Source organism: Nicotiana attenuata, unplaced genomic scaffold, assembly GCF_001879085.1.
Source record: "Nicotiana attenuata strain UT unplaced genomic scaffold, NIATTr2, whole genome shotgun sequence".
Lineage (NCBI taxonomy): Eukaryota > Viridiplantae > Streptophyta > Magnoliopsida > Solanales > Solanaceae > Nicotiana > Nicotiana attenuata.
In genome coordinates this window covers 2292-16112 of record NW_017671316.1, presented here as the reverse complement: position 1 = coordinate 16112, position 13821 = coordinate 2292, and the positions used below count along the sequence as shown (strand labels likewise).

Genomic DNA, 13821 nt, shown 5'->3' with positions numbered 1-13821 from the left:
ACAACAACAATAACATACCAACTGTAATTCTAAAATTGGGGTTCGGGGAGGGCAGTGTGTACACAGACCTTACTCTTACCATGTGCAAGTAGAAAAGCTGTTTCTGATAGACTACTAAGAATTAGAACAACAATAACATAATCAGTGTAATCCTACAAGTGGGATTTGGGTATGATAGTATATACGCTGACCTTACTCCTACCTTGTGCAGACAAAAAATTTATTTCCGATAGACCACTAAAAATTACTTTATAATTTCAATTCCCTTTTATATGATTTCTCACATAATTAAGTAAAACTTTAAAACCATCATAATCCCAAATTCAAACTTATTCATAAATTGATTTATGACAGTAGACTGACACTACTTGCACAAAATTCTCCTACACTATGTATATATATGGACCCTGTTGATGCACCAACTTTTAAGTAAAGTTGCACTCGAACATAACAAAAGTTGTCCCTTTGTGCGTGTTACATGCATAAACTATAGAAGAAAAAGAAATAGGTGACACAATTTAATAATCTTCTAACTTCTCTATTTCTTTTATAAGTAAGACTAACATGACAATAACCAATCTAAAACAAATTATTTGCTTTTTATAATGCATTACACGTATGATAATGATCATATAATATGACTAATCTTAAACGAAAAGAAGTGTTTTAATTTTACACATGGGATAAGATGATCCATATACTCTCTTGAAATGAACTTCTTTCAATTCTTTTCCCTTAATTATGGAATAGTTTATTAGGCACTGCAAATTAACTTTAGTTGAAACTACTGCATTTGTTGTTACACAAATTATTCAACATCTTCACCGTAAGAAGTCACGAGAAAGAAAATTCTATTTTAAAAGCTATATATATATATATATATGAGACAATACCATCTTATTTTGGAATCAAAAAAAATTTCTTTGACTATAATTATATACTATGTAGTTTTAATGGGAGCAAATTAATGAATCAATATTCAAATAGAGATTGAATTAACATTAATAGTTATTTGAATTTTTTTATTCTTTTTGAAAGAGAGCTGAGTATCAATTAAAGGTGTTTAACGGTGGGCCGGGCCGGGCCTATATTTTTTGGACCCGTACGGGTTACGGTCCGGACCGGTTACGGGTTGGGTCTTAACGGGTTTAACGGGTTCGGGTTCATCCGGGTAAAAATTGAACCATAAGGGTTACGGGTTGAGGGAGCCGGGCCGGGCCGGGTTTAGTATAATTTTAATTTTTTTTTTGGATTTTGTATAAATATTGTAAGTTATTGTATTAATACAAAGTACTAACATAAAGAATACAAGGAAGATGGGAAAAAATTGCACTTATAAATTGCAAGTGCTATATTTATTTCAAAATTACAAAATTAAAGTTTGCATTTAAAAAGTAAATATTCGATAGCAAAATTAAGATACTAAGATTGTGTCACTTCAGCTTGGACTTTTGTGAGTGGTTTTATGCAGAATTTATGCGTGGAATAAAGCTAGTGAACAGAATTTATGTTGGTATAATATACTAACTGCTAATAGTTTTTAACTAACAATGCAATTTTAACATGTTGTAGCAAGTTATCTACATATTTTTGAAATAACTAATTTTATTTATTATAAGCAATTATTTTGCAATTATTTTATACATGACTTGATTACCAATTAAAATAAAGATTTAAGTTATATATAATGATAGTGTAAAGAATTTTTTACACTATCATTGAATTTTAACTTTGATAACAATTGGCTACCATATGTACCACGACCAATTAATGTTATGAAGACATGATACGTGTAATTACCTAATAAGTGATTTAGTTATGTCATATTTTTACAGTGTCAATGCATAGAACTTAATAGATGTACCTAATAATGATAAAAAAAATTGTCTAGAAGGTCAAAGGCAGACCTACCCTTTGGGTCGGGGGATATCGTTCCCCCAGTAACTTTGAACAAAATGTATATATATATTTTGATTGACACCCTGAGATGCATGCAGTTGTATTAGTCGATTTGGAGGGCATAATTTGACTTTTAGTATGGTGTCTATTCCAACTCCAGTATTTGCTCAAATTTTTATTCGACATCGATATTCCGTCACTTTCAAATCTTGGGTCCGTCTCTGTAGGAAGGTGGCAGAATTTAATTAGTTGCATGACATAGGCCCATGCTACAGTGTGCAGTAGCAAAAAGATAGTGGTGTAGTGAAGTGAGGCCGCACTTTGGGGAGTGGGCAAACCTGAAGAGTATAAGTAATAGGCCAGTCTTGTGTAGAGAGCCCCCTCTTTACTCTACCTTTGCCCATTGATTGTGAAAGAGATAACTTAATTTAGTTTAGCCAAATATTTATTGCAAGTGCTTCTATCTACTAGCTAACAACATTCTGATTCTGTATTAACAATACTCCCATTACCTTTTGCTTTTATTCCTGTCACCCTTTTCAAGATTTTCATTTCTAAGTTATTTCCAAGAACAAAGTGTAGTAATAGTAGTAGTAGCTTGTTTCAGTAGATTGTTGAATTGGGGTTGCTTGTTTTTACACTATGAGTGAAGAACAGAAGGAGAAATCTATAGCTGATGAGGGTCATGTTTGTGAAAGAGAAGTTATCATTCCAATTCCTAAGGTGATAAAATAAAGTCTCTGCTTTCTACTTTTGTGCTTTTCTGTTCTGTTGCATAGCCGAGGTCTATCGGAAACAGCCTCTTTGCCTTCAAGGTAGTGGTAAGGTCTGTCTACACGCTAACGCTCCCTAGACCCCACTTGTGACATTACACTAAATTTGCTTTATAGTTTGAGGAGGAGAGAAATTAAGGAGAAATGGAGGGAAGTTTCTGAGCTTCTTGTTTTATTTTATTTTATGTAATTGTGTTTTATCTTGGTTGTTTCTTTTATTAAAGTTTGATTTGTCTGTTGTAACTTGGTGTTGTACTTTTTTGTTTGTTTCTACTGCTTGTTTAAAATCCTTTCCCTCTAATCCTTTCCCTTTCTTTATATACTCCTTTTTCTTTTTTGCTTTCTGTAACTTTTCCATCCAATGGAGTTTTGCCACAAAAATTGATTCTCAACCTACAGAGAGTTTAGTCATTTACTAGCAATTATATTTGAGATTAAGAGTGTAAAGTCATGTTTATTGTAAATTTGTGAGACATCTTACTATGTTCTTTATACATATAAACTCCAAATCAAATGACTTAGAGAGAGTTATGGCAAGTTAAGAAAGGGACCTACATGAATTACTTAAATCAAAACATTGAGACATTCAAATGAGGAAAAAGTGTGAAACATTTGTTTCTTTTAAATTTGATAAGTCTCAATCAAGGGCAGTCTTTTGGTTGCAGAACCAATATGCTCGAAGCAGAGGCGGGACTATGATTTGAAGTTTATGGGTTCTGAATTCTAGTCCTTTTAAGTTATTGTGTTCTAAGTTAATAATTTGTATATATTCAATGAATTTCTTAAGACAAATTCAAGGTTTGGACAAAAGCTACTGGATTCTGCCGAATCCGTAACCAAAGCACTAGCTCCGCCCCTGGTTGTAAGCAAACTCTCAAGTCCCAACAAAGTTGCTTTGGATCCTACTTAAGTTGAGGAATAGATAGTTGTTCTATTGGATGATGTTTTTTTTTTTTTTTTAAACTTTCTGCGAAGAGTTCTTCCCTGATGGCACTTTTTTTTGAAATGTGGTCAGGAGTGTGATGGAGTTGAATTATAATTGGAGATGTTGATCAAAATCTCGAAGCGAATTATTTCATGTTTCACAGATTTAGGACTCCAAGTTCCTTGATCATCAGCTTACTGAACAGCTTATGATTCTGCTTCCTTGTACAGATGGAGAGTTCCTCAGCGATTACTGATGAAAGAACACATGCTAAACATTGGAGGAAACCAAATCTATCTTTGGAGATACCTTCAAGAACATTGGACGCTTCTCGGCAAGAGTTAGCTCAGATTAAAATGCCATCAACGCCTACACCAACACCGAAGAGGGTGAATTTCCTTTTGACTCCTAGTACTGCTGATTCAAGAATAACTTCATCTCCTGGTCCCTCCCCGTCTCGTGGAAAATCAGCAATTAGGAATCTTTTCCCTAAGCTGAACTTAAAATCGCGTATGAATTTGGATGAGAAGATAACCATCCCAGATTCATGTCCTGCAGTTGTGCCTCAAGAGAAGGTATCCATTTCAAGGTCATGGTCACTTACTAAAATGTTTACGCCGCGCATTAAGAGGACGTCATCTTTGCCCGTTACACCAATTGCACATTCAAATCCAGAGTCTATTAGTGGGAGTATCAGCAGCTCTCTAACACTTGGTGTAAGTTCTCTAGACATTTGCTTGATTGATTTCATAATAGTTGAATTCTTGGTATTTTTTTATTCTGCTATCCTATTTGATGGAAAAATAACTAAAGTTCATTTTGTACCACTTAAGACTAATAAGGAATTCTGCAAAATGTTTATGAAAATTCCGACCTTGTGTCTGATTGCTTTACTAGAGAAAAAGCGAGGCGTCAATCAACATACTCTTTCCTTCTTCACATTCTAAATGAGCACCATACTTGGTCACTAGAAAGAAATTCTTAAATGTAAAAGCAGTGAAGTAATTTATCTTTGCGCTTATTTTTTGGTGCATTCATTTGAAATATGATGAAGAGGAACCTTGGAGCAACGGTAAAGTTGTCTCTGTGTGACCTCTAGGTCACGTGTTCGAGCCGTAGAGTCAGCCACTGATGCAACATCAGAGTAGGCTGCCTACATCACACACCTTGGGGTGCGGCCCTTCCCCATACCCTGCATTAACGCGTGATGCTTCGTGCACCGGGCTGCCCTTTTTTTCCATTTGAAATATGATGTGCTGTTATTGCAGACAAAAGAACCACATGTGTGCATTTCGCGATCAATGTCTCTACCAGTCATTAACAAAGAAAAAGACGGAAGCAATAGGAGAGTAGAATTTTTCTTTCGAGTTATTCCTTCAACGCCTCAAGTGAAGGATGTGGATTCCACAGTTCCACCTACATCTCCAACGAAAGTATCTGGTAACAATTGCCTCAAATCTATTCAATTCTTGTTTTTCTTTTTAAAATTTTAAGCATTCATTGGCCTTGGATGATTCACTTTTTCTTTCGAACACTGTAAGACTTAGAAAGTGAGGATGAGGCTTCTGGTATCCTTTTGCCAAGTTATATTATGCTTCATATTGAGCATTATATGTATTATTAAAGATTCCAGCATCTCAAACAAATATTTGCATTGTTTCCTTAGAGGATGATGAGCCAGATGGTGAAGATATACCGGAAGAGGAGGCTGTTTGTCGAATTTGCCTTGTTGAGTTGTGTGAAGGTGGAGAGACACTCAAGATGGAGTGCAGCTGCAAAGGTGAACTTGCTTTAGCTCACCAAGAATGTGCTTTAAAATGGTTTAGTATCAAAGGGAACAAAACATGTGAAGTGTGCAAACAAGAAGTCCGGAATCTGCCCGTTACACTTTTGCGCATGCAAAGTGTTCGAAATGCTGCAGGATCCAATAGGTTCCGGCATCTGGAAATAAATGGATACAGGTAAATATTTTATTGCCTAAGAATACTAAAGTATCTCATATTGCCAGCTTAACAACTACCTGTCCAGTTCACCATTGACAATCAGGGTTGTTCATATATCAACAAAATCACCATGTTAAAAGTATCTTTGTGCTGGTTTAGCCCAATAATATGATTTCACTCCTACAATATTTCAACTCTTTGTAGTGACATGCACCCTTCTACTTTTCTGGAAACAATAGCAGCTAAGCAACCAAATTGGCTGAATCGATCTTTGATATGTCGCTTTATTATACTGAAAAATTGATGTAGATATATGCAGCATGAAATTGCAAGCATAGTGTTTGAATGAAGAAGTCATGTTCTGTTAGTATTGTCTTTGATCAGCGCACCACAAAAATATACATTTTCTCCTCTTCCCTCGTTTCTCTACTTATCCTACTGTTTTCTTTGGAGTAGAACCACTCAATACTAAAATTGGTGTAAATTTTAATAAAACATACTTATGAATGATAACTCACCCAAATCGGGTTTCTGACTTTTGCTATACTACACAGGGTTTGGCAGGAAGTACCCATCCTTGTAATCGTCAGCATGCTCGCCTACTTTTGCTTTCTTGAGCAGCTGCTGGTAAGTTTAGCAGGTCATAATCAATAATCTCATGTGGAAACAGCCATCTAATCTATCTATTAGCATTAAATTTAAACTTATCTGATCTGCAGGTTGGGAAAATGGGAACTGGTGCAATTGCTATTTCACTTCCCTTTTCTTGTGTGCTAGGCCTACTCGCGTCAATGACATCTTCAACCATGGGTACGTTATTTATCACTAGCGGTAACATTTAAGAAGCTTTGATCTATCAAAAACATTAGTTGCGACAAAAGAATATACACACACCAATTCAGTGAAAATCTGATTGATATTGCAAGGAACAGCTGACCAGCAAGTAGTAACACCAGCAGGCCAATCAGAAAATCAAAGTGAACGAAACAACAAGTGATAACAAAAATATAAGAATAAGAAAATACAAGTCTAACACTATGTAGCACACTAATACCACAGGTATGAACAAGGAAAACAGAAAACAGTCGGCCACCTAACCTTCTACCCGAATTCTCAACCTCCACACCTTCCTATCAAGGGTCATGTCATCACCTCACCCCAACACTTTTTCCCTTAAATGAGAAATCAATTAACATAAAACATCGCCATTTCGTAAGAGTTTGGAAAACATATCTGAATGGATTAGAAAGAAGAAAAGTATGAGCTTGACATGTTATTTCTCAGAAAATGTGCATTGTGTCTTTTTTGTATTTAACTATAGCTGTTGTCTTCTGTGCAGTTAAGCGAAGATTTGTCTGGGTTTATGCATCGGTCCAGTTTGCGCTAGTAGTACTATTTGCACATATCTTCTATTCTTTGGTAAGATATATCTGACAATATTTGTGGGAATTGTCATTGAGAACTTAATATGTATAGTGAAGTGCTTAAGTTTGCCATCTGTATAATATTTAGGTTCACGTGCAAGCAGTTCTTTCGATTCTTCTGTCTACATTTGCTGGCTTTGGAGTTGCAATGAGTGGAAGTTCGTTACTTGTCGAGTTCTTTAGATGGAGAAGGCGTCGACAAGCTTTGTTAGAGCAGCAACAGAATTCACAGATGATTTTGCCTCCAGGGGGATGGCCACAGATGAATCAACCTCCTACATCGTCTCGTGTAGGTCCTCAAAATTATCAGCACGATATAGAAAATCCCGAGACATTTAGTTGGACCTAGATTGTGTGCTATATTACATTACCATATATAATTGGTGGCCTATAAAGCCAATAGAGAGAGAGTGAGGTTTGTCCATACACAATTGTGAGATTGATGTTTTGTACATTTTAGAAACTTGTTGGCTTCTACAGGAAAAAGAGAAATATATAGCAGTTGTTGTATTGCTGAAAGAAGTGTAAAAAGTGAAATGCTTATAACCTATGAAAAGATGCTGCTCCCAGCTCCTTATCGCCATCTTCATTTTCTCCATTCTCACAATTTGTTAAATGATTACATGCTACTCCTAGGCGGGATGGACCATCCACCGGTGCACCATATATATTTAGTGTATAGAGTTTTGCTTATACACGGAAGATTAAATCATCGGTTCTTATAAGTATAAAGATTATGTTCACAATCTAATGATTCAATTGGACAAACCATGAATGATTGTAGCACAAGATTAAATATAATTTATCTTGATTATGGGAATGGTTTAATTCCAACTTCTTGTGCTAGTACATTTTATATGTATTGAACGGATCAAATAGAGATAAGTATTTTATACTGACTTAATAAAATAAATTCTCTAGCCAATAAATGTACTTATGCTCTTAATCTTGATATAATTATTATTATCTGTATATATTATTATTGTTTTGATTTATTAAAAGGCGAGATTCTTTCATAGGTCAATATGCCTGGTAAATTGGACAATAATGATATACATTGGCAAAGTAATAGTTAGTTAATGGAATCCATGTCTCGGTCTAGAGATTGATGATACACCTTTATGAAAGCTTATAAGTTTTCATGTGTAAACCCTACACGTGGATTTTGTATCTGTCACATGAAATAAGTTAAGTGAAAGCCTAAAGGAGATAATCAATGAATTAAATTGTCAGTAATTTAATTTATTTGATTAGTATCTAAATCTTAACATGGGGAGTTAAATAAGGTTTAATGGAAAATTTTTGAAATTGAACTGAGGAGTGCAGTTACGAATTTTTAATGGAATAATTCGTAATTTATTATGGTAGTATTAATTCGGATATTTCGAATTAGGTCCATAATATGAAGCCACGTTAATTTTCATAAGGAGACTATGATTTTTACTACACGATTTTCCTAGGAGAAACTCGCCCACACAAGTTTCGCTAATTCCGGGCATTATTCAAATACTGTGGAATTGAAGGACAGTCTCGTGGACGATTTCACTCTTACACTTGCCTTAATTTTTGAAATTTGAGTAAATCAAGGATTCTTTCCTACTCATTAATCATTATGAAGCAAAATGTCACGACCCAAAATTCACTACGGGTCGTGATGGCGCCGGACACCTTTGTAAGGCAAGCCAACTAAATACTTAATTAAATTCTCGTTTTAATACTTTTTGAAATCCAGGATTTTCCTTTCACTTTTCGCAAATAAAAAAAAAGGTTCACTATTTCGATTCAAATTAAATAATAATCAATTAATACAGATCTTTCAAAAAAACCATCCCAGAACCCGGTGTCACAAGTGCATGAGCATCTATTGATAAGGAAAATGAAATACAACATCTGTCCGAAATACAGTGGACAGGGAATAAATATAAAAATGCTGAAAGGAACTACACTAGCTGCGGGCCGCCTCGCATACTGCAACTCACCTAGTCCCCGAATCATCCATGCTGCTATGCCCAGTAGGCCGCTAAGGTAACATATACCTGTGCAACAAAAATGCACAGAAGTGTAGTATGAGTACGTAATCAATGTTTACTCAGTGAGTATCCCGCCTAACCTCGAAGAGGTAGAGACGAGATGGTCAACCTGGACACTCACTAGCGGTCCAATAATAATATACTAAACGTGTGAGGAAATCATGGATTCATATAGCATGTCCTAATTCACAAAGCTGTAAAACAGGTAAACACCTTTTAACAATTAACAAAGGATTTTCAAGATTTACTTCTCTTCATTTTAATCAATTCATCCCAAGCCATGAAAGGCAATATCATCATTTAAGATTTCTCATGCATCAATATATAAAAGATATCATGCGCAAATCATACCGAGGCGACGGCCCGATCCAACAGAAAATAAATGTGCACTTGCCGAGGGTCGACGGCGCGCCTATAGATGCATCTATTTCCCCGCTCGCGAATTAATCATGCGACGCGGTCAACATAAAATAAACACATACCCTGCTCGCGAATCATACATGCGACGCAGGTACACATAGAGGTACATGCTCAATCAATCAAGTAAGAACTTATCAGGGAGTGTTTATCATAATATATCCAACTCTCTTTTAACAAATTTTAAGAAGTAAGGTTAAATCCCTTTAGAAAATTCATTTACAAATTCCATGTGATATAAGCAATTTAAGCTATCAAAGAGTTTACAAATAATCCAAGTATTCATGCTTTTGGGTCCTAGCTACCCGGACAATAGCATAATAGTAGCTACGCACGGACTCTCGTCACCTCGTGCGTACGTAGCCCCCACAAATAGGAGCACATAACCAATTAATTCACCTATGGGGACGTTTCCCTCTCACAAGGTTAGAAAGGAGACTCACCTCGCTCTGAAGATTCATAACCGGCATTTCACGCCCTTCCGGGGACTCTAATTGATGCACCATGCTCCAAAACTAGCCAACGGTTATGCAAATCCATTAATATATGCCTAAATATTCATTACAAACTAATTCACAGCAATTCCTAACTCCGATCGAAAAGTTGACCAAAACGCCCTCGGGCCCACGTGCCCGGAATCCAAAAAATTTCGAAGATAAAGATTACCCATGGCTTCACTAGCTCAAATATATAATTTACTCCTAATTCCATGCTCAAATTCGTGATCATAATTCAAGAACACTAATTTTCTAGGTCTTCCCTCAAACCCCAAGTTTTTCTACAATTTCATGCTCAAATCCATACATAATTGATGTATTTAACTCAAAATAGGTGGGGGTAACTTACCTTGCCATTGGTGATGGGAATCCTCTCAAAAAATTCTCCAAGAATCGCCCCAAGCCAAGAAAAATATGATGAGAAATGGCCAAAATCGAATTTTAAAACAACATTCTGCCCCAGCTCTTTCCGCATCTGCAGCTCCCAGACTGCTTCTGCGGTCCCGCAGATGCGGCCCCAATACCGCATTTGCGGTCCTCACCAGGCCTCCCCCTTTCCGCTTCTGCGCTCCATCCCCCGCAGGTGCGGTCCCGCATCTACGTCAAAATGAGAGCATCTGCGGTCCCAGTTCCCATCGTCTCTGTCACACCTCCTTTTCTACACACCTAACCCGAAGGATAATGTATAAGGGAGTTTTTCCATTTAAAGTGACATTATTTGAAATGAGATTATTTATTTGTTTTTAGAGTCGCCACTTGGGATAGGATTGACTTTTGGTGTCCCAAGTCACCGGTTTAACTTGAATCCCAAATCGAGGAAAATTTCGACTTCCCAATTGGAGTCTGCGAACCAGAAATTCTGAATAAAGAATTCTGTTGACCCGAGGGAAGGTGTTAGGCACCCCCGAATCCCGTGGTTCTAGCACGGTCGCTTAAACCATTATAATTGGCTAAAACTCTAATTTTAATACATGTCATCCTATAGTGCAATTTTAAACTTATTTACCGCTTTTAATTAATTTTTAGGAAATTGAACGTCGTTTAAAACATGTTTTCGGATCACGTCACATGAAATGCACCCGGATCATTCAACGTTTTGGGATTTGGATTTGGGTTGCATGAAATGCACACCCGTGTTTAAGAAGGTAAAATTATTAAAAGCGCGCCTAAAGCGACTAACGGGTTATTATCTTTGCGGAGGGCCGTGAAATTCGCTAAACGGCACGCCCCAAATTCTAAGTATTTTGATATAAGCATTTAATGAGGGCCCCGCAATTTATGTGTTTTGTTTGGCGAGGCTCATCTCATTTTTATTTAAAGGCCAACCTAAAGCAACTACGATTTTTCTATTTACTTTTTGTCTCTAAAAGGGCCTAATTAATTTATATTTATAAATTTGGGCCTCAAGTTCAAGTCCGAATTCAAACAAAAGGGAGGACCCTCTTAGTTTGAACCCGCTACCTAACTCGAAAATCTAAATTTACATTGCAAATTAATTCCCCGTGTTCCTAATATAATTTTGGGTTTTTGACTTATAATAATTTTTTGGGCCTTAAAGGTTTGGCCTAGTTCTGATGTGTGAAGCTGTTCAGGCGTGGACCTGGTGCCATGCAAATTGGGCCTATTGTTGCACAACTGGCCTGAGCCTTACAAAAATAGGCTGAAGGGATTTTGGGCCAGTAGCCCAATTAATTTCAGATGGACTGATGAGGCTATTTGGGCTTCCAAGGAGCCCAAATTTACCGTTAATCCAGGCTCAAAGCCTACTCCACAAAGCTGTATAGTTGCAAACTATATTGACTCTTGGTTATTTACTTCTTCTCAACTTAAAACAGGCTTACCAAGTTTATCAATCTAAAAACATAATTGCAAGGATTGGATCAACTCTGAAGTTATCCAAATAACATAATATCTATTTATCCGTTTCTGACCTGACCTATTACACAAATGAATCGACTGAATTATATTAAAGACTAATGGCTGGAATGAAACGGATATATACACACTGTTTGCTGTTTTACAAGTGAACATTTGAAACCACTTCCTTATGCTACTTGCTTAATATTGAAAGCTCAATAATTACCAGATACAACTATGCTAAGTCATTGAATACTTAACAATCCTATATGATTTAGCAGCCACATAATAATCCCAATTCATGTCAACAGTCCTATTTAAACAGTCCATTCAATTACAAATAGGTATAGTTTAAACAAATTTTACTAGTATTAAGACTAATAGCAACTATGAAGGCAAATTCAAATAGAAAACTTGTATTCCTTCATCAGAGGACTTCAAAGTCATGCATACATAGCGATGTCTGTTTCCAGAACTTCAAAGTTGGAGAAATGTACCTGAGTATCGAATCAACAAAGAGAAATAATAGTCAGCAGCAGTTGGCAACTAACAGCAAATTCAGACAACAATTCACAGCAACCGGAATCAATTTGGACTTAATTGGAACCCAGGAAACGATATTAAACCAAATCAGAATCAACTTCAACTACTATAACACCCAAACAGCTTGAATACACTCAAAATCACTTGAATTTGACTCAGGAAGTTTCTGAAGCTTCAGCAACTAAGAAAATCAAGCTATAAGGGAAGGTTTTTTTTTTTTTTTTTTTTTTTTTTTTTTTTTTGGAGAGTTTTATATCTAAACAAAAGGCTTCTAGAGCTATATGATTTCAGATCTGAACCTCTTTAGTGTTGAGGTTCAAATTTGAAGTTTAGACTTGAAGAAGGGGATTTTTGGGGGGAACTTAAGAGCTGGAGAGTTTGGGGGATTTTCAGAGTATCTAAACTTGTGATTCAAGGCACTATTCATGCCTTTTTATAGGCCAAATGAGGGGCAGCCCTCAAATTTTCTGTTTTCCTTATTAGTNCTCGAACGTGCTGAGAACTATACTGGAGTAGTCTGAAATCACTGTTTAACACCTCATGCACCTTCCCGTGCTACCATAACTCTGTTGAGCACATTAGCTCGATCAATTCTAAAGATATTCCCTTTTATTAAGGCAAATAAGCCTTAGAGCCAAATTCCAACATCCGGAATTCTATGCCTGACCTGTTTCCAACATACGATCACCATATCAAGCACTACACGCTGTACCCAAACATGACTGTAGATCTTTGCTGAATTCATACCTTTTCTTTACTTACCGGACCACGCTAACATTTTCTGTTCAACTTAGTTGAAATTCCACGAATCTGATGCTCCCATTGCACCCCATAACATTCACCGGTCTTACTCCAACTCTTACAATACCGTCACACGGAAGAGATGTGAAGAAATTCATAATCAACTGCCGAGCCAACCAATCATTGAGTCTATACTTCTGACAGGAAACGTTACCATATTCTGAACCAAATAGAGATCTTTCCTCCTTAACATATTTCACGTAATCAGATTGCACTGATCCTAAATCCAACAATCTCGTCTCACCCAATACGAACTGCTCAGGCAATGAGCCATCCCGACATAACCAAAAGTCTCGTTTGATGCCACAATGTGCCGATAGGCTACCAATTCGAACGCGATACCAAAGGAAAACAAACTCTGGAAGGAAATCCAATTACCCCGCTCGCGAATCATACATGCGACGCGGGCTCACGGCTAATATGAGCTTCCCTCAGAAAACAGGAAATGAAGCACATCAAACAGATATAGGGAACTGTGCTCAACATCACCCTACTGCGGTGTACCACCCGATTCAAATATCATAGATCTCGCATAAGGAGATTGCCCACCGAGTAAAATTTGCTCATTATAACAACATACCGAATATCGGTCATAAGCATGCTAAGTGCATAATACCATCCCTGAGGGAACATATAGCGTCATAAGCTACAAAACTCAAGCACAACTAGGGTGCAATATACAAACTGGATCTCAAGAGCCATCTTACTCATA

The 13821-nt window shown here is 36.7% G+C and overlaps 1 protein-coding gene across 3 annotated transcripts; it reads left to right on the top strand.

Annotated features, from left to right (window-relative positions):
* Nucleotides 1-2271: 2271 nt before the first annotated feature.
* Nucleotides 2272-7547, top strand: LOC109207513. 3 transcript variants are annotated; one of them, XM_019370454.1, is made up of 8 exons: nt 2272-2622; nt 3828-4313; nt 4866-5037; nt 5264-5558; nt 6095-6167; nt 6260-6350; nt 6880-6959; nt 7053-7547. In XM_019370454.1, exons 1-8 carry the CDS (start codon nt 2542-2544, stop codon nt 7311-7313), a joined length of 1539 nt encoding a protein of 512 aa, XP_019225999.1. In that variant the 5' UTR covers nt 2272-2541; the 3' UTR covers nt 7314-7547. The 3 variants fall into 3 exon arrangements, with proteins under 3 accessions (XP_019225999.1, XP_019226000.1, XP_019226001.1); XM_019370455.1 differs by having other exon boundaries at nt 2547-2622; nt 3688-4313; XM_019370456.1 differs by lacking the exon at nt 2272-2622 and adding an exon at nt 2629-2725.
* Nucleotides 7548-13821: the final 6274 nt, after the last annotated feature.

Excerpts from the sequence above, each read along its gene's own strand:
- LOC109207513 (XM_019370454.1), top strand. The coding sequence starts at position 2,542 with ATGAGTGAAGAACAGAAGGAGAAATCTATAGCTGATGAGGGTCATGTT. Across the intron at positions 6,351-6,879 it reads AATGACATCTTCAACCATGG|TTAAGCGAAGATTTGTCTGG; the intron begins GTACGTTATTTA and ends TCTTCTGTGCAG. Across the intron at positions 6,960-7,052 it reads CACATATCTTCTATTCTTTG|GTTCACGTGCAAGCAGTTCT; the intron begins GTAAGATATATC and ends TATAATATTTAG.